Consider the following 26,299-nt stretch of genomic DNA (forward strand, 5'->3'; position numbering starts at 1 on the left):
TCAAATTGACCATGCAGGCATGGTGTAGTTCATTGTCCATCAACACATGGATATTTCCTCTTGCTAGAAGATTCCCACCACACTGTGAAGTTTTTGGTGTGCCACTTTTAGTTTAGCATGTTTTGGCTATGTGTGTTTTATATATTGACATAGGGACAACCATCAATTAGGCTGATGATCTGCCCACCATCCTCGCCAATGCCAACACAAGTTTTGAAATTTGCCGGAGAGGAGAGGTCACTGTCCTGTGACTGGATACATAGCCTAGGCAGTTTATCATTTTTATTATTTGATTTTCAGTGTCGTAGCTGAGTATGTCAAGAGGGCAGAATTTTATAATTGATAGGGGCCTTTAACGCATTTAAGCAACTCCTCTTGTGGGACAGCTTTTGTGTCGACCCCCTCTCCCCCACCCATGACAGTGACTTCATAAGGGTGCTGATGATGGGCATGATGTTGAGCACCCCACAAACATCATGTTTATTATTAGGTTAAGTCCATTTTAGAATGTCCATATAGTGGGATTGAGTAGCAGGCAATGACCACAATACAGGTGGGGGCTGATGATAGCCTGTGGTGACATCTTAGCCACTTTGATAGGGGCACTGCTTGCACTGGCCAAGAGGGGTGTCTCCATAGGGCTTCTATTGGTTTGTGGCTGTGAGTGATGTGTGGCTGGCTCTGGTGGCAGTACTTTGAATGTCTGGGAGCAACTTTGGAACTATAACCTGTGCGACGGGGCAGTAAAAATAAAGAAGTAGTGCGGTTGCAGTGTTCACATGAATGTGCATATACAAAATGTTGGTCAAAAAATGTTACTGCAAATTTTGGCTCTCACGTAAGTCTCAGGGGATGATTTTCACACTTGGTACAGTAGTACACTTTCACACCAGCACATTTGTTATAGTTTTTGAATTAATTATTCACTCAGATATAAGTACAGTTTATGCTAGGGAACAAGAATTACGCAATAATTATACTAAAATCAGTTTTTCACGACACAGTTCAATCACTATTTATTGGCATTGTCCTTTTCTTTCACACAATGAAATTACCACTGGTGAGATGGTTTGCAGTTTTACTTTAATAATAATTTGACTGTGAGCCCCCAATAGCAGTAATGTAGACTGCAATAACCGAAAGTTATTCAATCAATAACCGAAAGTTATTCAATCAATTTGAACTGAACCACAAGTCCCACTGTCTTTGTTCTAACAATTATGGTGAGTAATCACAGTTCGCCACATGTTCACTTACGACAATGTATACCTCGTAAATCGCACTCACACAAATACTCGTAGCACTCCCAGCTCACCAAATTATATACTTGCTCTATTAAACGATACTCTTTGTCGGAATAAATCGGCACGAAAAAGAATTCTGAAACGACCACATGGGCCACCCTCAAGTGGGACTTGCTCGCCAACCACCCTCCGAAACGACTGACCCCTGGCCAGCTGCATTAAAGGTGGGAGCCCCTCCATGCTTGCGCAAGCATGGTGACCAATTTAAAAGGTCTACTGTCACCTCTGCATTGTTAGTAATTAGAATCGAGGAGATCGCAGGAGTGAGGAACTGCAATGTTATCCGTACATTTGGGTAAGGTTACCCATTAATACGGGCGCATCTGGGTGATAGAAGTGGTCGGAAAAGCTTGACAGAATCAAGCTTGAAAGAAGAGCGGTTTTTAAGGGCAGAGCGAAAAAAGTGCCAAGGGAAAAAAAACTCTGCAACAGTGTCAGGTTGAGTAGTAAGGGCAGTAGCAGCTTTCTTGCTATCTGCAACAGATCATGCAAGGTAAGGTTATGTTAGTGGTCGGGTATCATGCATCAGTACCATAGAAGAAATGCCAGATTGTCATAGAATGATCAGTCCTGTCGAGGAGGTGAGCACTGCTGCTGCTGGCGCCGACGTCGTCTCCTGGGCCAGCTGCTCCTCCTCCTCCTATGTTGCCGTGTGTTCCGGTTGCTGCAGCTGTGCTCGCATGGATTCTCCTGGGCCTGCTGCAGTGGCTTCGTCCCTGTAACAAGGAAATTAGTGCGGCAACGCGCACGTTGCCATTACGCCCTCTGCTGCGCCATGTCATCAGTGATTTGGCACAGCTTCATCAGGCTGGTTGGTGAACAGCGGCAGCTTGCCGCCATTCGGCGTCGTCGTCCTTTACTGCATGGCGCAGCTCTGCCGCATCTGAGCCTCAAGGAGCTCTGCTTGTTCGGTGAGCTGCGCCGCTTGAGCTTTGGAGACGTGCATGCTGCTTGCTCGTGCAGTCGCGATAAGGGCTGCCTCTTTGGCTTCTAGGCCCCTTGCAGGGGCCGCCCCCATGGTGGTCGGCGTCGCTGCTGGGGCGGCGGTTGTCTTCTTTGTACCACTCACCTGCGGTGCTGCTGGGGCTGCCACTGGGACAGGCATGCGAATGTCCTTCTGCGAGGTTGCAGGAGTGTTCACAGGTTTGGCAGCACAGAGGCCTTGGGCGAAGACTGCACTTAGTTGCCTCAATGCCTCTTCCTTCTCTGCAGCCACGATGGCTGCGAAGGCAGCCCTCTCTGCCACAATGACGGCTTTAAGGGCTGCTGTGGCCTCCTTCACGGCGGTGCCGATTTCGAGGCCACAGTTCTTCTCGGGGGCGCGAGCTGCATCCCCACTGCCTGTTTCCGAGCGGTCGTCCCTGCCCCTGGCAGGTGGAGCTGCTACTGCGTCGTCTCTCAGCTGTGCCGGGCTGGTCTGCACCCTGCGTCGTTTCTGACGTCGTCTTCTCTTCTTCCGCTGCGTTGGTGCGGCCGCGGACACCTCACCGCCTTCGGCCTAGTTGCGGCTTGAGAAAGCCAGGCAACCGCGCCAGCTGGCGACATGCAGGCCGCCACACTGGACGCTAGTCAGCAGAACATTACTGCCATGGGCGCAGGCGCGGCTGTTGTGCTTGCCTGAGCACTAAACCCACCGCGCCGCGTTGTGGCAATACTTCGCGACATGGCCCTCGCCCTGGCACCTGAAGCACTGGGGCTGGGGGTTCATGGCGGTCGGTAGAGCTTCTGTCGTAACCGGGAAGCCCAGCAACTTTCTCAAGTCAAAGATGTCGCTCCCGCCGTTGGCCGTTTGCACATTCACGGCAAAGAGCGGTGCCCTCTTCTTGTTGGTCCGGTTGTGCAACTTTGCGGTTGCATTACCAAACCCGGCTCGCAGCAGCCCTTCCCGGACCGCAGCCTCGTTGCAGCACCAAGGTAACCCCCTGAGGAGTGCCTTGGTCGTCTTCATCCTTCCTACGGAAGATGCCTTCTCACGCACTAGCGGTGCGTCGACAATGTGGTCGGCCACTGTGACCTTGATTGCCCTGTGGTCAGCCACGGTTGCACCTCGAACCCAGATCAGCGAGTCTGTATCAACAGACTCGTAGACCACCTCGTTCTTAGCGCAATTCGTCATAGTGTTGAACAGCGCTGTCCACCCGCCTTTGCACTTGGCGTACAAAAGGGGGACAGGCCGCGACTCATCTTCTCGGGAATTCCGTGCTTGGTCGGCAGACTCAGCGAGTTGCACAACCGAAGGACCCTTCGTAGCGGCAGGTTTCCTCTGTGCGTACTTCTTTCCCATGCTGCGGGGCACAGAACACGACAATCTGCAGGCGTTGTGAAAACAACTCACGACAATTTGCTTCCCGCTGTGCCCACAGCACGGAAACCTCTTCACAAGCTCTCAATGGTCGAGTAAGCGTAGCACGTAACACAGCTCGCTTATATAGGCTCAGACATCAACCCTCTCGTTATGCAAGTACCACTCTCACCAGTTAAGGTTACAAATTTTGATACATACATACATACATACATACCTTGACAGAAATAAGTACACCATCAGAACCACGCTAAAGAGTACATCTCATTTACTATATTACATTAATTTCTAGGATTATTCTATCGCCCATAAATCAAGTTTTAGTTTTTGCAAAATTTCACCACTTAGCGCAAACATAGAACTGCATATAGCACCGTTTTTAGACGCAATCTATAGCAATCTACACATTTCGCTGCTCAAAGTCTTCATATCTATAATGATTAATTAATTATGGGCAATAAATGTTAATAATAATTGGCAAACAATGAAAACTGTTGCAATTCAAGTGTATACTATAACTTAACTAGTTTAAAATATGTGTGATGCCACCCAAAATATTATATAGTGCCGTTCTTTATGTCATGAATTTTCCATTGAATTTTATAAACAATTTTCCCTCAAACTTTGTTTATTGCTCTTTATGGACTTAATTATTTATGAATCTTAACATATGACTACAGCACTCGATCTGCTATGATGAAACGTTTTTAATGAGTGCTTGCTCATCCCTATAAGTTGTTATTTACTATTTTTATTAATCTTTCAGTATTCGTGATATTATCCGATTTTTAGGTTACTATAACTTTTGCATCTCGTGACTTAAAATAAAGATCGATCTTTCAGAAGGTGCATATTACTGACAACAATCCACTGCCGCATCGCTCTTCACCGTAAGTTACATAGTTTTCGCGTAATGTGCGAAAAACCAAACAATGCCCCAAGCTGCAGTCCACGTGGACGCCCGGCCACAGAGACCGACTGTTGCAAATCTCGCGCGGGTGCAGCACGCGCTTCTGCGAATCGTGCGCTGTGTAGCGTGCTCACTCTCCACAAAGCAATCCTTGCATACTAGAAACATCCATCTAGTAACGGGAGTTTGTACCGTCACACCTGACATGCCTGGCATGCTGTCTGTGACAAACAACACATTCCTCCTCCTCCTCCTCCTCCTCCTCCCCCCCCCCCCCAATCCTCCTTACTGTCATTGCATACTGGCATTGCTGGTAACGACTGCTGGGAAGTGGTCTGTATGCACGTGTCACTAAGGAGGTAGTAGCTAATGGCACGTTCCTGCCTGCATCCAGACATTTATTTTGCAAGTGAATGAGAACACTGACCGAGAAACCTGTCATAGGGTGCACACCGTACCCAGGAATGGAGTATCTTCTGGCACTGGCAATGACACAGTGGTGACTGGTGCGTCATCAGAGGCATGCAGAAAAGCAGCAGTTCAGATAGGACCAGATCCACAGGAGGGCCTGCTGACTGCGGTGACTACGGCAGCGGCACTTCAACATCCATGGGCTCCCTGCAAGCACTGGCAACACAAGACCCTAGAGAGATGAAGGCAGTTATGCTGCAAGATTCTGTAGAATGCCGTCTCTGAAACTGAGAAACCTGCAGCAGGATCACATAGCCAACAGAAGCGGAGCTGATTCTGAAGCTCTGTGCAGCCCAGACAAACACTATGCAAGATAAAGGGGGAGGGGGCAAGACTTGAGTGATAATGCTCCATTCACAGTGTTTGTTTCTGCTGAAGACTGGTAAAAAGATATGATCAGTGACATTAAATTTGGTATGCTGTGGAAGAGGGGCTGACTTCTGCGGCAGATGTAATGGTGTTCTGTGTCAGTGTCCACGCAACAGTTCTGAAGGCATCTTGCTGTTGCGTGGCTGGCAACAGTATGAGGACAGGAAAGTCATTAAAGTTTGCTCCAGTGTGTTGGAGCCACATGTCTTGTCCATTTGCTGCTGAAATGTAATCACAAAATGTTCTGCTTCACCGTTAGGTTGCAGATGGAATAGTGTGCTTGTCGCATATTGAATGCCATTGGTGTTACAGAATTACTTGAGTCTGCCGATGTAAACTGTGGTCCATTATCTGAGACTATGACCTTCATTACAGAAAATTGATGTGAAAGTTTTGATAGTACTTGCTGTTGGGGTCAGAGGCATTGGTACAACAAATGGAAATTGATATAAACATGTACAACAATTTGCCAATCGCTGTTCCTAAATAGACCCGCAGAATCATCGTGTAATCTCTGCCAAGGGGTGCTGGGCTATTCAGAGAACCTTTGAGGTGGAGCAGCCTAGTGCCTCTGCACAAGCATGACAGTGAAAGGTGAACTGTTCAATCTGTGAGCCCACCCCTGCCCAAGTACCGTGACGTCGGGCTCACTGCTTTGTACACACTATGCCCCAATGGACTTGATGCAAAAGATGAGGAACTTCCCTATATAAAGACCATGGAACTATCACATGTGATTGATCACTATCTGCATGAAACAGAGTGATATCCATTTGTTCAGCCAAGATATGCCAAAGTGCAAAGTATTGGCAAACCACAGGACTGCAAACAGCTTTGATAGTATGTGCCCAACCAGTGCGGATATACTGCAGCATAACTGTGGTTTGGGATGCACAGCCGTTGCCTGAGCGATCCAATGATGATAGATGGTGATTGCACGTCAATATGGAAACAAGAGTCTTCAGATGCATCAAATACTGTATTGTTGCCAACTGTTAACTGAGTGAGGGTGTGTCCTTTGGAATGTCTGGCTGTTGATCTGTACATCATTTCATAGTGGTAAATTGACAAAAATCAAAGACCATCATTGCAGCTTTTGCACTGTGCATGGAGGAACTGGCTTGGAAGGACTGAACAACAACATCAGTGGCTTGTGATCTGTCACTAAGTGGAACTTCCATCCATAAAGGTACTGGTGGAATTTTTTCACAGCTTATATAATGGCAAGAGCCACCGCCTCTAGCTGATAATAATTGCACTGAGCCTTGGTCAAGAGCTTGGATGCAAAAGGAATTGGTTCGACCTTATAGCCATCTCTGTGAGAGAACACTGCACCAGTCCCGTACGAGGAAACATCAACTGCTAGCATGTCTGGCTTAGCAGGGTAAGAATGAAACAAACAACTATCACTCAAAAAAGCTCCCTTCAATCACTGATAAGCAATTTGACACTGCAGAGTTCATACAAAAGGAACATATTTCTTGTATAGCTTGGAATTCACGTATGTTACAAGGCACTGGGAGGTCACAAATTGCAGTTAATTGAGACTGGGGAGGATGGATGACCTGAGCATTGATGAGATGGCCTAGGTATTGCACTTGATTTCAGTTTGAGAGAAAGAAGTCTGTTGCACTTGAGACCATCAACAGAGAGAACTTGAAATAAACTTGTCAGATTAGGAAGATGTTCATCGGGAGAACATCCAAAAACCACATTATCATCTAAATAGTTTGTGCACAAAGACACTTTGCAGTCAGCTGATGCAGATATCTCTGGTAAATAGCAGGTGCTGAAGCACTGTCAAAGGGCAAATGCAAAAGCTAGAATAGCCCTACATGAATATTGGTCACAAAAAAATTTTGACCCTGTCCATTCAGCGGAATGTACAAGTAGGCATCCCGTACATCCATTGCAGAGAAGAAGCAAGCCGCTCCTAGCTTATCCATCAGTTCATCAATCTGTGGTAATAGAAATGAGTTAATTGCTGTTCAGGGACCCACAATTGATTTGAAATCAGCACAAAATCATAAGTTTCCTGATAAGTGAAAGAGGAGATTTTCACCGACTGCCTGCCAGTGGAGCAATTACACCTTTGTCCTGCGAATTCTACAATGTTTGTCTTACTTGATTTCTGATTGCCTGCGGGATGGGCCATGCCCAATAAAATCAAGGTTGCGCATTTTTCTTCATCGGTTGCTTTGCCTAGGCTATCTTGAAAAAGTTCGCTGAATTCTGCACAGTGTTTTGAAACACTATCTTGAGGTACAAAAGAATTAACAGAGAGTACATTGTCCTTAATGTGCACCCTGAAAAGATGGAATGAATCAATACCAAAAATGCTTTGACTGTCTTTTGAACCCAATACTGTGAAAGAAACTGTCTTTGTGACATTGGGAAAAGCAGCAGGCAGGCAGGAAACACCAAGAACTGGGGTGTCAATGGACATTGTAAGCTGAGAGAGTTGTCTGTGACTTGCACAATATAGTCTTTCTTAACAGTTGATACGTGTGTTGTTCAAAATTATCACTGAGGCTCCTGAAAGTAACTACAAGCCATGTTGCGATTAGCAATCTGCAAAATGACAAAATGTTTGTTTCCTTACCGATGAATAGGAGAAGAGTTCTGAGAATTCTTCAACCTTGACGTGGCACTATGACTAGCACTAGCTGACTTTGAAAGTACGACGTTGGCTTTCATAGACTGATATTTGGAGTAAGGAACATACTGCTTATGGGACTTTTGCATTTTGCAAACACACTGCTGGTACATTGCCTCAATGTAAACAAATTGCATCAAGATAGGGGCAGGTCTGCAGCTTGTGTGACATAATTTAACACTGCGTATCGTCTGCTTGGCACACTGCTGTATTTTTGTATGGCACTGCCCTGGCTGTAATTTGGGATGATGTGTTGTCTGACCTGATTGCTATCAACAACTACACAAATGTGAGGAGAGTCAAAGTGTACCACAGCAATGTCATAAGAGTCGTGTGACTCAATCCATTCGAACACTTGCTGTAAAGTGGTACCCAGGTACTTAAGCTTTGTTCCCTGATTCTAGTGTCAGGCTCATTCTGGGTGGTAGTGTCTCGAATCATGGTGTTACTATAATATGTGACACATTTGTCTTAAACTTGCAATCTACATCTACATTTATACTCCGCAAGCCACCCAACGGTGTGTGGCGGAGGGCACGTAACGTGCCACTGTCATTTCCTCCCTTTCCTGTTCCAGACGCATATGGTTTGCGGGAAGAAAGACTGCCCTAAAACCTCCGTGCGCGCTCGAATCTCTCTAATTTTACATTCGTGATCTCCTCGGGAGGTATAAGTAGGGGGAAGCAATATATTTGATACCTCATCCAGAAACGCTCCCTCTCAAAACCTGAACAGCAAGCTGCACCGCAATGCAGAGCGCCTCTCTTGCAGAGTCTGCCACTTGAGTTTATTAAACATCTCCGTAACGCTATCACGGTTACCAAATAACCCTGTGACGAAACGCGCCACTATTCTTTGGATCTTCTCTATCTCCTCTGTCAACCTGACCTGGTACGGATCCCACACTGATTAGCTATAGTCAAGTATAGGTCAAACGAGTGTTTTATAAGCCACCTCCTTTGTTGATGGACTACATTTTCTAAGGACTCTCCCAATGAATCTCAACCTGGCACCCACCTTACCAACAATTAATTTTATATGATCATTCCACTTCAAATCGTTCCGTACACGTACTCCCAGATATTTTACAGAAGTAACTGCTACCATCGTTTGTTCCGCTGTCATATAATCATACAATAAAGGATCCTTCTTTCTATGTATTCGCAGTACATTACATTTGTCTATGTTAAGGGTCAGTTGCCACTCCCTGCATTTCACTGCAATTTTCTAATGCTGCAACTTCTCTGTATACTACAGCATCATCTGCGAAAAGCCGCATGGAACTTCCGACACTATCTACTAGGTCATTTATGTATATTGTGAACAGCAACGGTCCCATAAAACTCCCTTGTGGCACACTATAGGTTACTTTAACATCTGTAGACATCTCTCCATTGCTGTGTTCTGTTTGCTAAAAACTCTTCAATCCCGCCACACAGCTGGTCTGATATTCCGTAGGCTCTTACTTTGTTTATCAGGCGATAGTGCGGAACTGTATTGAATGCCTTCCGGAAGTCAAGGAAAATGGCATCTACTTGGGAGCCTGTATCTAATATTTTTTGGATCTCATGAACAAATAAAGCGAGTTGGGTCTCATACGATCACTGTTTCCGGAATCCATGTTGATTCCTTCAGAGTAGATTCTGGGTTTCCAGAAATGACATGATATGCGAACAAAAAAAATGTTCTAAAATTCTACAACAGGTCGATGTCAGAGATATAGGCCTATAGTTTTACGCATCTGCTCGACGACCCTTCTTGAAAACTGGAACTACCTGTGCTCTTTTCCAATCATTTGCAACCTTCCGTTCCTCTGGAGACTTGTCGTACATGGCTGTTAGAAGGGGGGGCAAGTTCTTTCGCGTACTCTGTGTAGAGTTGAATTGGTATCCCATCAGGTTCCGTGGACTTTCCTCTGATGAGTGATTTCAGTTGCTTTTCTATTCCTTGGACACTTATTTTGATGTCAGCCATTTTTTCGTTCATGTGAGGATTTAGAGAAGGATCTGCAGTGCGGTCTTCCTCTGTGAAACAGTTTTGGAAAAAGGCATTAGTATTTCATCTTTACTCGTGTCATCCTCTGTTTCAATGCCATCATCATCCCAGAGTGTCTTGATATGCTGTTTCGATCCACTTACTGATTTAACGTAAGACCAGAACTTCCTAGGATTTTCTGTCAAGTCGGTACATAGAATTTTACTTTCGAATTCACTGAACGCTTCACGCATAGCCCTCCTTACACTGACTTTGACATTGTTTAGCTTCTGTTTGTCTGGGAGGTTTTGGCTGTGTTTAAATTTGCAGTGAAGCTCTCTTTGCTTTTGCAGTAGTTTCATAACTTTGTTGTTTAACCACGGTGGGTTTTTCTTGTCCCTCACAGTTTTACACGGCACATACCCGTCTAAAATACGTTCTACGATTGCCTTGACCTTTTTCCATAAACACTCAACATTGTCAGTGTCAGAACAGAAATTTTTGTTTTGATCTGTTAGATAGTCTGAAGTCTGCCTCCTATTACTCTTGCTAAACAGATAAACCTTCTTCCCTTTTTTTATATTCCTATTTACTTCCATATTCAGGGATGCTGCAATGGCCTTATGATTGCTGATTCCCTGTTCTGCGCTTACAGAGTCGAAAAGTTTGGGTCTGTTTGTTATAAGTAGGTCCAAGATGTTATCTCCACGAGACGGTTCTCTGTTTAATTGCTCGAGGTAATTTTCGGATAGTGCACTCAGTATAATGTCACTCAATGCTCTATCCCTACTACCCGTCCTAAACATCTGAGTGTCCCAGTCTATATCTGGTAAATTGAAATCTCCACCTAAGACTATAACATGCTGAGGAAATTTATGTGAAATGTATTCCAGATTTTCTCTCAGTTGTTCTGCCACTAATGCTGCTGAGTTGGGAGGTTGGTAAAAGGAGCCAATTATTAACCTAGCTCGGTTGTTGAGTATAACCTCCACCCATAATAATTCACAGGAACTATCCACTTCTATTTCAGTCCAGGATAAACTACTACTAACAGCGACAAACACGCCACTACTGGTTGCATGCACTCTGTCCTTTCTAAACACCGTCTGTGCCTTTGTAAAAATTTTGGCAAAATTTATCTCTGGCTTCAACCAGCTTTCCATACCTATAACGATTTCAGCTTCGGTGCTTTCTATGAGCGCTTGAAGTTCCAGTACTTTACCAATGCAGCTTCGACAGTTTACAATTACAATACTGATTGCTGCTTGGTCCCCGCATGTCCTGACTTTGCCCCGCACCCTTTGATGCTGTTGCCTTTTCTGTACTTGCCTGAGGCCATGCCACACAACCCCTGCTACCCGTGTTGCTGCCTGCTGTGTGTAGTGGACTCCTGACCTATCCAGCGGAACCCGAAACCCCACCACCCTGTGGCGCAAGTCGAGGAATCTGCAGCCCACATGGTCGCAGAACCGTCTCAGCCTCTGATTCAGACCCTCCACGCGGCTCTGTGCCAAAGGTCGACAGTCAGTCCTGTTGACGATGCTGCAGATGGTGAGCTCTGTTTTCATCCTGCTAGTGAGACTGGCAGTCTTCGCCAAATCAGATAGCCGTCGGAAGCCAGAGAGGATTTCCTCCGATCCATAGCGACACACATCATTGGTGCCGACATGAGCGACCACCTGCAGATGGGTGCACCCTGTACCCTTCATGGCATCCGGAAGGACCCTTTCCACATCTGGAATGACTCCCCCCGGTATGCACACGGAGTGCACATTGGTTTTCTTCCCCTCCCTTGCAGCCATATCCCTAAGGGGCCCGATTATGCGCCTGACATTGGAGCTCCCAACTACCAGTAAGCCCAACCTCTGCAACCGCCCGGATCTTGCAGACTGAGGGGGTAACCTCTGGAACAGGACAAGCAGCCATATCCGGCCAAAGATCAGCATCAGCCAGAGACAGAGCCTGAAACCGGTTTGTCAGACAAACTGGAGAGGCCTTCCTTTCAGCCCTCCAGAATGTTTTTCGCCCCCTGCCACACCTCGAGATGACCTCCCACTCTACCACAGGTGAGGGGTCAGCCTCAATGTGTGCAGTATCCCGGACAGCCACAGCCATAGTCCGATCGGGGGGTGCGTGGGACGAGCTGGCCGTCCCCGACAAACCCCCGTCTGGACCCCCACGGTGACGCCCATTGGCAACAGCCTAAAGCTGTGTGACCGAAGCCAACAGTGCCTGGAACTGGGAGCGAAGGGATGCCAACTCAGCTCACGTCTGAACACAGCAGTCACAGTCCCCATCCATGCTAAATACTGTTGTGCAAAGAATGTCTGAACTAATCTATAGAGAGCACTAACAATTTGACACAAAATTTAAATGGTTATTAAAATACACGACTGCCTAGTAAATGCAGTAATGCTGCTGCTTGCGCACTGCTGACACACTGCTCGGCAGCAGAAGGCCTGGCCAGGCCTTGTAAATCAACTACCCAATGTTTGTAAGTTTGCTGTGGTGGTCTACTCAATCTGAAAAACTTGTAACAAGCAGCCACCACATTCACTTGTTCATCAAAGTCTTTGTCTTAATACAGCAGTGAAGTCACCACTTTTGAGGTGGATGCTGAAAAAAACTTTACATGCCAACCTGTAAACTGTGACACCTACTTTTGCCAAATATATGTGGTGTTCTGTCCATACTGTAAATGTGATGTGCAGTGTAGCGCGCATGAAGCTGAGCATGGTAGACAAACGTGTCTTCCTGCTGTGCATCGAATGTCTGGAACTGCGGTGCATAGACAAGTGGTGCTTGTTGTGGCACTGCTTGGGATGCTGCAAGTGGTGCCTGTAAATTGGTTTGGAATTGCAGTAGTTGTGTAATTCCTGTTATGAGTTGTGGATTGCTGGGCCTGCAGCTGAATAGCTTGACTTACAGACATTTCCAATGGTACATTGGCCATCATTCAACACATAATAAACACTCTACTGAAACAATATGTTTATTTGAGCTGTAAAGAAGGTCTCGATTAGAAGTCGCAGACAAGAATGGCCAAAATCTCAGTCTCTGCAGATAGAAAATGAAAACAGCAAGTTGCAGGTATGAGTGTTCTGAAACACAAGAAAGTCGATATAAATTCAGTGTGGTGGGCAAGCACAGTGTTTGTTGAAGAATCTGCAAGAAATACACGCTATCTTCAATGTCATAATGTTGCTTTTTAGCAAGGCACAATGTCCAAAAAATAGGCAAACAAAGGACCAGCCTTGGTGTCAGTGTTGTGTACTGTAGCGATGCATGGGCTCTAAAGGCAGAAATCAGAAATGAGAGACACAATAACAGTTTTGAAAAAAGTGGTTTTTAACTCAGTGAGTCACCAAATACGAATCCAGTCAGATCCTAAATGCAGTGCAGAGTGTCCTGTACTGTAATCACTGATAGAGAGAGGCTGTGTACTAACAGGTGACAGTCACGATCCAACAGGGTGTGATGATAGCCTCCACAGAAAAAGTAGAGACTTTATCTATTGAGCTATTCCATTCCATATCTATGGCGGAGTTATCTGTCGTCACACTACTAGATTATATTTTTTGTTTCATGGCAAGCTTAAACGTGAACTGTGTGTACTTGAGGAACTACAATGACACCAAGATTGTCACTCAAGACCCCTAGATATTGGGACAGTGTCAGAAGAGAGTCATCAGGATCAAGATCATGGAGAATCTCATCAACCGTGACACTGTATACCAGCTCAGCATGGCCTGAACTTCTGAAAACTCAACGCAAAACACATAGAGATTTCACAAGAAACAGGAGTGGGAACCAAGAAAACAGCCATGAGGCAGAGCACCAGACACTACAAATTTGTCCTGACACTCCTAAGATGACGACCATGACCCTAGAGGACATGCAAGTTGGGCATGGACGTCAGTCGGAACACCAACAATCAGAGGGAACCATGGGAAGGGCACCTGGTGGGTGTGAACCAGAAACGAAACACTCAATGCGACAAGGACCGATTACGGAGCGCCCAGCAAGAGACAGAAGTGGAAACCGAGGAAACAACAATGAGACAGAACACTAGTCATTACAAACCAGTTTTGACAGACCTCAGATGACGACCACGACCCCAGAGGGTGGCTGCACTGGGCACGGATGGCTTTTGAACACCAGCGACCAGAGGGGCCATGGGAGCCGGGCCTGGTGGGTGCAGACTGCAAACGGAACACTCAATGCAGCGCAGAACAGTTACGAAGCTCCCAGCAAGAATTAGAAGTGGAGACCAAGGAAACAGCCAGGATACAGAGCAGCAGACACTACAGATGATGACTGCGACCCGAGAGAGCGGCCGAGCCGGGTGCGGAAGGCAATGGGAACACCAGCGACCAGAGAGGACCATGGGAACCATGTCTGGCGGGCACGGACCACGGAGGGAACACCTGATGCAGCGCGGACCACCTAGGGAGCACCCAGCAACTTACAGGCATAAATACTTGATTCGATCCGCCTAAGGACCATTCTCGGGTAGCACCTGAAGAAGACAGCGAGCTACGCTGTTGAAATATCATGCGAGAATGACGCGAAAATCTGGCAGAATTCGCGTTTATTCATAATGTCAATATATATATATATTGTATATACAGATTTTTGTAGGATTAATATTCTCCTTTGTCAACACTCAGAGACTGGTGACTGACTAAAACATTGGAAGTAAGTGTTCTACAAATAATTTTATGAAACTGCTAGTTTTGGCAAGAGTCGAGAGGAATAGGTATGAATTAGCTTAAAAGAGAGAGTTTGCACGAGTGAGTGGCAGTTTAAGGGCATAGAGACTTCCATTCTAAACATCACTGTGCAATGAAAAATGATGGACACTATCGGTCTTTGTCATTATGGTAATACTCATAACAGGGATTTGTCAGTGATGAAGAAATTTCCATAAATCTTATGGACTGACGTTTCTTTTTTTCCTCTAGAAAAAATTAGAACACAGCATTTGGTCGTTATGGATTTATGCTAAAGAAAATTAGTTCTGAAAAAAAAAGTCATGATGTATGTGAGCATTGAAAAGAAATGCTTCCTGTACTTTATGTTGGTTGCTCTGGTTTGTCATATGTTATCTGCTCTGTTGTTGAAATCATTGTGGAACAGATTGTCACAAAGCCTGTTAGAACTAAATCATTAAATGCGAATGACATTTCAATAACATGCAATAATCATGTGATGAGGGAATAAACAGTGTGAAGTTTTTAGGCCTAACTCTTAGAATAAATTTAAACTGGAAAGTACACTCAGTCTACTAGACCATTAATTACATAGCTTACCATTTGCCATGCAACTATAGATGGTGCCACTCATTTGTATACCTCAATCATAGCTAGCACCATTATTTAGAGTTGGTTATGTGTGTTTCATAATGTCCTGAGGAAATTAAACTGACATCACAAAGCTACTGATATTGCACATATTTTATATCTACATCTACATACATACTCCGCAATCCACCATACGGTGCGTGGCGGAGGGTACCTCGTACCACAACTAGCACCTTCTCCCCCTGTTCCACTCCCAAACAGAACGAGGGAAAAATGACTGCCTATATGCCTCTGTACGAGCCGTAATCTCGCTCATCTTATCTTTGTGGTCTTTCCGCGAAATGTAAGTTGGCGGCAGTAAAATTGTACTGCAGTCAGCCTCAAATGCTGGTTCTCTAAATTTCTTCAGTAGCGATTCACGAAGAGAACGCCTCCTTTCCTCTAGAGACCCCCACCCAAGATCCTGAAGCATTTCCGTAACACTCGCGTGATGATCAAACCTACCAATAACAAATCTAGCAGCCTGCCTCTGAATTGCTTCTATGTCCTCCCTCAATCCGACTTGATATGGATCCCAAACGCTCAAGCAGTACTGAAGGATAGGTCATATTAGAGTTTTATAAGCGGTCTCCTTTACAGATGAACCACATCTTCCCAAAATTCTGCCAATGAACCAAAGACTACTATCTGCCTTCCCCACAACTCCACAACTGCCATTACATGCTTGTCCCACTTCATATCGCTCTGCAATGTTATGCCCAAATATTTAATCGGTGTGACTGTGTCAAGCACTACACTACTAATGGAGTATTCAAACATTACAGGATTCTTTTTCCTATTCATCTGCATTAATTTACATTTATCTGTATTTAGAGTTAGCTGCCATTCTTTACACCAATCACAAATCCTGTCCAAGTCATCTTGTATCCTCCTACAGTCACTCGACGACGACACCTTCCCGTACACCACAGCATCATCAGCAAACAGCCGCACATTGCTATCCACCATATCCAAAAGATCATTTATGTAGATAGAAAACAACAGCGGACCTACCACACTTCCCTGGGGCACTCCAGATGATACCCTCATCTCCGATGAACACTCACCATCGAGGACAACGTACTGGGTTCTATTACTTAAGAAGTCTTCATGCCACTCACATACTTGGGAACCAATCCCATATGCTTGTACCTTAGTTAGGAGTCTGCAGTGGGGCACAGAATCAAACGCTTTCCGGAAGTCAAGGAATATGGCATTCGTCTGATACCCTTCATCCATGGTTCGCAAGATATCATGTGAAAAAAGGGCAAGTTGCGTTTCGCAGGAGCGATGCTTTCTAAAGCCATGCTGATGCATGGACAGCAAATTCTCTATATCAAGGAAATTCATTATATTCGAACTGAGAATATGTTTGAGAATCCTGCAACAAACCGATGTTAAGGATATTGGTCTGTAATTTTGAGGATCCGTCCTTCTACCCTTCTTAAATACAGGCGTCACCTGCGCTTTTTTCCAGTCGCTCGGGACCGGCAAGTGATTTGCGATAAATGAAAGCTAAGTAAGGAGCCAATGCAGTAGAGTACTCTTTGTAAAACCGAATTGGAAACCCATCAGGACCTGGCGATTTATTTATTTTCAACCCATTCAGCTGCTTCCCAACCCCATGGATGTCTATCACTATGTCCTCCATACAGGAATCTGTACGAGACTCAAACGGCGGTATGTTTGTACGATCCTCCTGTGTGAAAGATTTCTCAAATGCTAAATTTAAAATTTCAGCTTTCTTTTTGCTGTCTTCCGTTGCCAGGCCAGACTGATCAGTGAGTGACTGGATGGAAGCCTTCGACCCAATTACTGATTTTACGTAAGACCAGAATTTCCTTGGGTTTTCAGTAAGATCTTTTGCTAAAGTATGACGGTGGTTGTGGTTGTATGCTTCGTGCATCACTCTTTTTACAGCAGCACGAATCTCTACTAGCTTTTGCCTGTCCTCATTCTCCCGATCTTTCTTGCACCGCGAGTGCAACTGCCTTTGCTTCCTGAGCATTCTCCGAATTGCGCTGTTAAACCACGGTGGGTCTTTTCCGTCCGTAACCCACTTTTTCGGCACATACTTGTCCAATGCGTGATTTACGATCTGTTTAAAATTTGCCCATAATTCTTCCACGTCCATCATACCGTAACTAAATGAAGTTGATTCATTTACTAAGTGGGATGCTAACAACTGCTCATCTGCTCTTTCTAGTAAGAATACTCTCCTAGCCGTCTTGACCAACTTTTTAACTTTCGTAACCATAGTCGTAATGACAACATCACGATCACTAATCCTTGTCTCAACACTAACACCATCGATGAGGTCTGGTCTGTTCGTGGCTACCAGATCTAAAATATTTCCATTACACGTTGGCTGTCAATTTAGCTGCTCAAGACAGTTTTCGGATAATGTGTTCAAAAGTAATTCACACGACGGCTTGTCTGTACCACCTGTAATGAATCCATAGACATCCTAGTCTATACTAGTTAGGTTGAAGTCGCCTCCGACTAATATAGGATGATCCAGGTACTTCTGCGATACAGAATGTAGACTCCCTTTGAATGATTCTAGAACTGTCACGGTGGGACCTGGTGGCCGGTAATAACACCCCAAATTAACTTTATTTCCCCTAGTCCTGTTAAACGTGTCCAGATAACTTCATAATCACACTCTACTTCGACCTCAGTAGACACAATATTTTTGTCAACTGCAATGAAGACACCACCTCCTACGGTGTCTAATCTGTCATTCCGATACACGTTCCAACCCTCACTAAATATTTCAGATCTTCCTATCTCGGGGTTCATCCAGGTCTCAGTCCCGAGAATAATTTGTGCGCCACATGCTTCCTGGAGGGCAGTAAATTCAGGAACTTTATTCCGACCATTCTGAAAATTTACTGCTAATATATTTATATGTGTTGCCCAACAAAGACTGTTCCTTTTCCAATTATTTAAACCTTGAACACACAAAATTTTGATTTCCTCCAAGATTTCCATGCTCTTTATAAGGAGAAACTTTCACCGTAAATGGGGCTAAAAGTTTATAATAAGAGATATGTGTATTAAATTGTTTTACTGAAAAGACTGTTCAATAACCTAATGGCACAGAAGTGTTAAAATTCTGTTGAAGAATTCGTAGAGCATTATTTCACAGTTATGAAACTAATAAATCACACTTCAAATGTTTGGTTAAAGGAACAGATTCAGCCATATTTGTTTCATTATCCTGTGTTAAAAGTTCAAAAATTGGCCAGCATATTCAACTGTGCAGTTGGCAATTTTTTGTGAGTACTTGCTTTATACTTGAGAGATTCTCTTTTATCTTGGTGCATACATTGGGATGGTGAAGAGAAGGCACAGTAATAGTGAGTGTGAGAGAAAGGTAGATTTTTTTTAATGTACAGGGTGATTATAATTAAAGTTAAACTTTCAAACCGCTGTAGAAATAACAGTACTGATTGCAACAGAATATTATCGGAGAATGGGGAAAAGGTATGACAGAAGAAAAATAAATAGTTACAAAATGTAGCAATAGATGGCACTGTAAGCATAATAATATACAACAATGCCGAAGGTGAACATTTGATGTTAAACAAACTGTAGTACTCAGTGTGTATGAGTGTACAGGTGTGATACTGTTAAGTTACGTAAGCCCATCCACCACAGCAAGGTCATATCACATCAGATGGGAAAAATCTGTTTTTAATTGTCCTGAGGACAAAAACCGCATAAAAAGCATCACTCACATCAGTTTTTAATTGTCCTGAGGCCAAAAACCACATAAAAAGCTCAATCAAAATCAAATCAGATTATTCATTTCCATGTGACTAGTGCAAAATATGTTCAATATGCTGTCCCCCATTTTCTTCAGCAAGTTGAAATTGAGAAACAGCATGTTCCATAACTGATTGAAGCGTTTTGGTGTCATGTTCAGAAAGTGTTGCGCAAAGTGTGCCTTAAATGCAGTGAAGTTTGCAATCAGAACGCTGAACACAACATCTTGCAGATAGCCCCACAGCCATAAGTCACCCAGGTTAAGATCAGCTGATTGGGACAGCCAGGCTGTAGGGAAATGGTGACTGATAATTCTAGCATTTCCGAAATGGCACTTCAGCAGCTGCTTAACTGGATTTGGAATGTGTGGAGGTGCGCCATCTTGCATAAAAATGATCACATCCATGCTGTGGGACAGCTGGAATGACGTGGTTGCGCAAATGACACCCATAGTGCTTACCAGTGATGGTTCATGTAACAGTACCAGAAGCACCTGTCTCTTCGAAAAAATATGGCCCTGCGATAAGTGATGCCATAAACCTGCATCACACAGTGACATTTTCAGGATGAAGTGGTATTGGTTGATTTGCGTGTGGATTTTCCATTGCCCATATGCTACAATTCTATGGATTGACATTTCCTGTCAGATGGAAGTGGGCTTTGTCTGTCCACAAAATCTTCCATGGCGTCATTGTCCACTTCCATGTGAGCAAGAGCAGAGGTCTCTCTTGCTGGCAGTTCAAGAGGAAGCAATTCGTGCACATGGGTAATTTTGAATGGCTAGCAAAGAAGGATGTTTCGTAGGCTTTTACGCATGTGCTCACGTGTATGCCCACTGTTCTAGCTATTCTCCGTGCACTACACATTTGCACACCACCTGTCGTCTTCTCCTGCATTGCTGTGGCCACTGCTTCCACTGACATTGAATCAGTTTGTTTCCTCCCTCTACCAGGTTGCACACCAAAAGTACCCATCTTTTCAAATTTCTGAATAATTTTCTCCAGACCAATGGCAGTCATCGGACCAACACCTTTTTTCAAACTCTTCAGTGTCCAGAACTTTTGCAGGACAACGTGTGCTGCACAGTCATCATTCTTGTAATACAGCTTTACAAGCAGAGCATGGTTCTGCATTGAGACAGTCATGGTGAAAGCCGCAGACGCGAAACGAAGAAATGCTGTGTATCCTGCATGTTTATATCACCATCAATGGGTCGTGCACATGACAGGTGTTTTCATTTACATATTCTGACAAATACAGCACCATCTAGTGATCAAATTTCACACTATTTTTTTCTCCTTCCATACTTTTTTCCTCTTCTCCAATAATATTCCGTTGCAATTTGACGTCGTTCTGACCAGTGGTGTTACTCCTACAGCATTTTGAAAGTTTAACTTTAATTATAATCACCCTTGTACAAGACAGTTTGCAAAGCTATGGGATAACTGTCATTTTATTGTGATCCTGTTTTGTATTAGTCAGTGGTAATAAAATATGTAAATGATTATTATTAACATTCCAGCCAGTACAATGTAGCCATGGCAAGTGTATGTGTATTCTGTTAGTTCTGGGGAATTATTTGTGTGGAAGCTTATCAGAATTCTCTTATTTATGTGCTTATTGATAATGTAATGCACTAACTATACAGTCAGTTCTTTCCTGTGCTCCTTCCATTATTTATTAAAATGTGGGAGATAGTATACAATGAAGTTAACTGTTTCATTGCTCAATAATTTTCTTTTAACATATTAAACCTCCATTTACATTTGTTGCAGGTGTCTGAAAGCCAGGTTGTGATGTCCCACTCTCCTCTTAAATTATTCACTGAATTCCATAATAAAAGGGTGTTACTGTCTGGTCAAGGCCCTATTAGTGACATAGCCCTGAATTTAGGATTTTCTAATTTTGTGTCAATTGACGAAGTTCGCACAACGTATCCACTTTTGGATGTTGTGGATTTAGAAAGGAGAAAGGTGAGATTGAATGTATTATTTAATGTTTTTTTCAAAATATGATAGTGATGTTGGTTGTTAAAACTAGTTCACAGGCATAATTTTATATTTTTGTGCTCTGTTTTGCATGAAACAGTGGTAATTTTGTTTCACCGTGAGATACAGTGTAGTGCTTTGTTTTATAATTTTTTCAAAACTTAAGATAGTATATTGAACAAGATATTGTTTCTCATTGCATTTTGACTTTCTATGCTGCATGTGAAGAGCAGTTTTTTTTTATCTTATCACTTGAACTTGTGGTCTTGTTAGGCATTTTTCCTACTACACCTCAAATCCTTATACCACTGAATCTCTCTTCACTGTTGGCAACAAGTTGCTAGAGTTGATATAAGTTTTCTAGATTCCTAACTTACATTATAGGTAGATGTTTTGTATTACCATAGCAGCATGTTTATGGTTTAGGGGTCACCAGCAGGTGTTCTTCATACATGCAGTGATGAAGAGCAAAACTGTTTCTGTTATGAGTTACCTGGAGCAAATTGTGTGTATATCAAAGAACATTTTACAATAGAGAGCAGCCAAATGAGGCAGTGGAGTTGTAAAGACATTGACCTCATGTTCGGAAAGATACATTTTGCTCTGTCCAGCCACCCCTAAAAGCATGCTTAAATGTTCTTTGTATATGTACACCATCTGCTCAAAAAGTTCAGAACTGATTTTTTTTTTCTGTGGTATAAACAACATCAGTGCAATAACTATGATGGCAGCTTGAATTTAAAACTGTAAACAACAAATGTATGTTCAGCTAGTCTGTTGTGAGCAGGCAGTGTTAAGTAGTGGACATGTGGCTGTAGTGTCAGCGTTGTTGTCATAAATCTCCATAGAGCAACATCTCTAAATCAAGTGGCCTAGACATTCTCAGAATGTTTTGAAGTGGAGAAAAGTGTGTGCAAAGTTTGCCATGCCCATCTTAGCTCTCGAACAAAAACATCATCTGTGGATGCCTGCCAAGACTCGATTGAAATGTACAATGCAAACAATTCTTTTCTGCAAAAAAATCATCACAGGTGATGAGATTTGGTTTTATCAATACTAACCTGCCACAAAACAACAAAGTGCAGAAATTCACATGAAGGGTCAGATGACGTAACCGACATTCAAGCCAATTCGACACACGAGTTGAACAACATCCCAAAGAAAGACTTTTGTGACAGTTTCATAAGGTTGTATGAACATTCTGTGCATTGTTTTTTTTTTTTTTTTTGGGGGGGGGGGGGGGTAGAACACCTGAAGCATTAAAACCACTGTGTTAACTTTTCTCTTCTTTATTTTTGCAGTCTAAAAACTTTTTGAACTGATGGAGTATATTTTTGAGCTATTTATTTTCATTGTATTATGATGATAATTTCTATATCATTATAAGATGATCCCTGGATGATTAAATAGAAATAAAGTAAATACCACAGACACCATAAGAATATGTCAACCCAGCCTGGTAAAGCAATAAATTAACAGTTTCCCCAATGCACAATGCATTATACGAGCATTATTATGTACTGCCTGTTAAGTTGTGAAATTCAAGGCACAACAGTGTTCTAAAATTAAAATAGTAAGTTTAACATTGCACCTGTGTGTTCTTTCTCGTGACGATTTAAGGTTTGTGACATATCCATAGATCACTTGAAACCAATTTGTTTCCCTGTCCGAATCCAACTGACCTAGTGTAATGCATGAAATTTATAGTTGAATATCTAATAAGAAAGATTTTGTTGTTGTGCTAGGTGACAATAAAATCACCACCATCATTTATTTTTTCACACCTGCAAGCTGGATGCCATTGTAGCTAAGCCTCCTTGAACTTTACTTGTCTTTTCAAAATTGTAACTCATATATTTGATGCTAGTGGGCTCTTTGATTTTGAGGTGCATGAGAACCTTCTTCTCCCAGCTATCATGAGATCTTCGTCATGATCCATTCCCAGAGGCACGTTAGTCAAAGCAAACCCTATTGGCAGCTGTCCTGATCAAATGCTCATACCAATGCAGTCACTTGAATTCAAGAGTCTCCAGCAGGCTTATTTGCTGTCCTGACTGTTATGGGATGTCTTATTTTTTTATTTTATGTAATTTTATTTTCTATGGGAAAAAATGAAGTAAGTTCATTTGTGTTACCTGGAGACTGTTCCTCTTCGGTCGAGGCAGCTACAACCAACTATTTGGATTGTAATTTTTGCTGCCTGTTGTCTGACAACTTCCCACCTGCTGCACTGGAATCCTCCACTGTTTTTGCTTCCTTATCCCTGAACTCTTTTTCAATACTCTCATTTCTTCATTTACATCCACACCTGTACTCTGCAATCCACTGAAGTTCATGGTAGAGGGTACATTTTATTGTACCAGTTATCAGGGTTTCTTCCCCTTCCTCTTTGTGTAAATTACTTTAAAGTGGCAATTTTGTTTGTGTGTAATGTCTCAGTTAGTGATTGCAGGAATTCGTGGTATTGTTTCCCTTACAAGGAGACTCTTTGAAACCACAGATGCAGTTGTTTACGCTAGGTTCCAGGTGTAATCACACCCAGCAATCGTTTACCCTTAAGGGCTACCATTTTTCGAGTGATACACAAAACAGAATTTCCTATGATCCGCTACATGACTAAAGCCACAATAACAACTACAATTATTGTCACAATATGTTTTACTGCTGACTCTTTTTAGTTTTGAATTGTCTGTGAGAACTGACATGAGATAAGTAGCGACAAGCACCATTATTCAACGTGAAACTATCAATTTTGATTTCATGAAACCTGTAAGCTTTTGTTATGCCCCTGTTTTAGTTTTTACTTTTGTAGACATGCAATACATATCAATTAAAAGCTGGTACAGCAAACATTACATGGCCCTGCCATTGCTTTGTGCAGCATAAATTGGCATTTGAGTGCAAGTTTAGTGCCGAAAGTGCTTGACGTAAGTGTGGCTTGTTCACCAACACTATCGCTCACCAACAGCAGCCTATGAGCCTATATGCTGGGAGTTGGTTGGTTGGAGCTTCCTTCTCCGCAGCCCCCCCCCCCACCCCCTACCCCCCCTCAAAATTTGTTCTTCTTCTTGTGGTCAGGCTGTAGGTGTTCCTTTGCATGGCAGCATCAGGTTCAGTTGTGTTTTCACCTTGCTATTGTTTTGCTTGTCATGAAGTACCATTGTTTCTCAGTTTCCACTTTGCTACATATTAGGTTTTTCTCTGTCCAGATTACTCTTTGGATTTGTTTTCCTGTTGTTCTGTATCCATTTGATTGCTTCCTGATTCTTTGTGTTTCCGTCCATACTTGGTAATCCAGTGGCGACAGTCCCTGACCAGTCAGCCCACATCAGCAGCTTCTGTTTAGTCATTTATGATCTTCTGTCAAATCCCAGTCACAATAATAGACAATGAGGTAAAAGGTTAGCTAAGTACCATGGACTCAAGGCTTGTAAAACTTTTGGAACAGCAAAAGCTGTTACTGCAGCAAAATTGCAACAGCAGGTTCAACAACAACATCAAAAACGAAACAACAACAGCAACAATAACAATAAAATGAGTTGCTCCATGAAGAAATTTGGGTTTTGTAGGATTAACTGCAGGTACAGGGTACCCACCCAACACAGTCAGAAGTCACTTCCCAGGTGGAGAGCCACCCACCTGTTTTTCTACCTTTAATGATAGCAAAGAGGATTGGGACAAGTATTTACATTGGTTGGAACCCAGTGGTTGCTTTTTCCTATCTTGGGCTTCTCTGGAGACTGTTTCTTACTTAAGAAATTGGCTCATCTCATGAATACAGTTACCCTTACATTCAAGGCATTATTGTTTGCAACTATTCCTTGTGGTCACATCGTGACTCGAATTTCATCAACACCACAAGCAACTTGGTCAGTCGTATTGCTCCTGGGAGACAGATTTATGAGGGTTAAGTTATCGTTGTGATTTCACTTGTGCAAAGCCATCATGCAAAACCTCACATGCATATTCTTTAATTAGAGACACAGTGGTCCATTTGGCTCCCAGTCCAGAAGTGCTCATCATCCCTCAAGCTAGACAACATATCATTTGAAGATATTTTGACAACTGCACATTCTTTCAAAGTTGTGGAAGCAGCAGATGGGTGCCTCGGGGCTCTACCTCAAGTGGCAATGATCTAGACACCTCATTGTGCCCCTGGTACGTGAAATACTTTTAAAATCATTTACATGGTGTTAGCATCACGATTCATTAATTTCAGATGTGTCTGTGGCCTCTGAACAGCGGCTCATACCCCATCAACATGTGCAGTGGGATCTTCTGTCAAGCCTAGAATGCTTCAAAGCTCACCTGTGTGCGGATAATCTGTATTGCTGGGTGCACTGCACCTGGTGTAGAAAAGATGGAGATCTCTGAACAGTCTACCATAAACTGTCAGGGCAATCAGACCCTGTGTCCAGCTTGCATCAAATAACAATGTCTGAACTTAGGTGATAGTTCTCCTGGACGGTCCTTTGGCTAACAAGTTATTTATAAAACTCATAATTGTGAATAAAGGTGTGTTTCCAGGTGGGCACAGTGGCTACCATTTCCTCGGTAATACTCCAAACAAATGCTCGTCTAGCATCCCCAGAATTAGCGCTACTTTCCTGTACATTGGTGACAATTCAGTCCTTTTCATTCTGTTGGAAACATTTTTGGTTCCTTTGCTGTCTGGATTCTCTATCAATGAGAGGAGAATATATTTCTAAGATTGACTTTGCCATTGTATTTGCAAATGCTGCTGGATGGTGAGTCGCAAAGTATATTGTGGTCATCAACACTCACTTTGGTTTATATAAATGCAAGTGCTTGCATTGTGGGATACCTGGAACAGTTAACCATGTCCATACCTGCTTGCACAAACTATCTTGACAACTTAATTTTCATGGGCACTGTGTGTCAGGGCCATCTGCAAAACCTTTGTATACTATTTATTACATCACATGATGCAGGGCTAAAGTGCCACTGAGACAAGTGCTAGTTTTTCTGGAAGAAAATGGAATACATCAGGCATTCGTAAACAAAGAAGGGATCCAGCCCACTGATCGCATCTTCAAAGCTATCAACTTTGTGCCTGCCCCCGAAACTTGCAGCAGCTGCAAGCTTTTTTGGGAAAGCTGAATTAGTGTTTAGAGTCCCTCCTGCAAGCAGCCTGTATCATGCATCCACCAAACCAGCTGGGGAAGAAAGGTGTTCAGTACAGGTAGCTGCA

The 26,299-nt window shown here is 43.3% G+C and overlaps 1 protein-coding gene across 2 annotated transcripts in view; it reads left to right on the top strand.

Annotated features, from left to right (window-relative positions):
* Positions 1-26,299, top strand: part of LOC126248731 (haloacid dehalogenase-like hydrolase domain-containing 5) — a 99,518-nt gene that overhangs the window by 7,581 nt on the left and 65,638 nt on the right. The window contains exon 3 of one of the 2 annotated variants that reach the window (XM_049950048.1): positions 20,875-21,072. The exons of the other annotated variant lie outside the window; for it this stretch is intronic. Coding sequence (XP_049806005.1) covers positions 20,875-21,072 — 198 coding nt within the window. The remainder of the gene's footprint in view (positions 1-20,874; positions 21,073-26,299) is intronic. 2 annotated transcript variants of the gene reach the window in all.

This window comes from Schistocerca nitens, chromosome 3, assembly GCF_023898315.1.
Source record: "Schistocerca nitens isolate TAMUIC-IGC-003100 chromosome 3, iqSchNite1.1, whole genome shotgun sequence".
NCBI lineage: Eukaryota > Metazoa > Arthropoda > Insecta > Orthoptera > Acrididae > Schistocerca > Schistocerca nitens.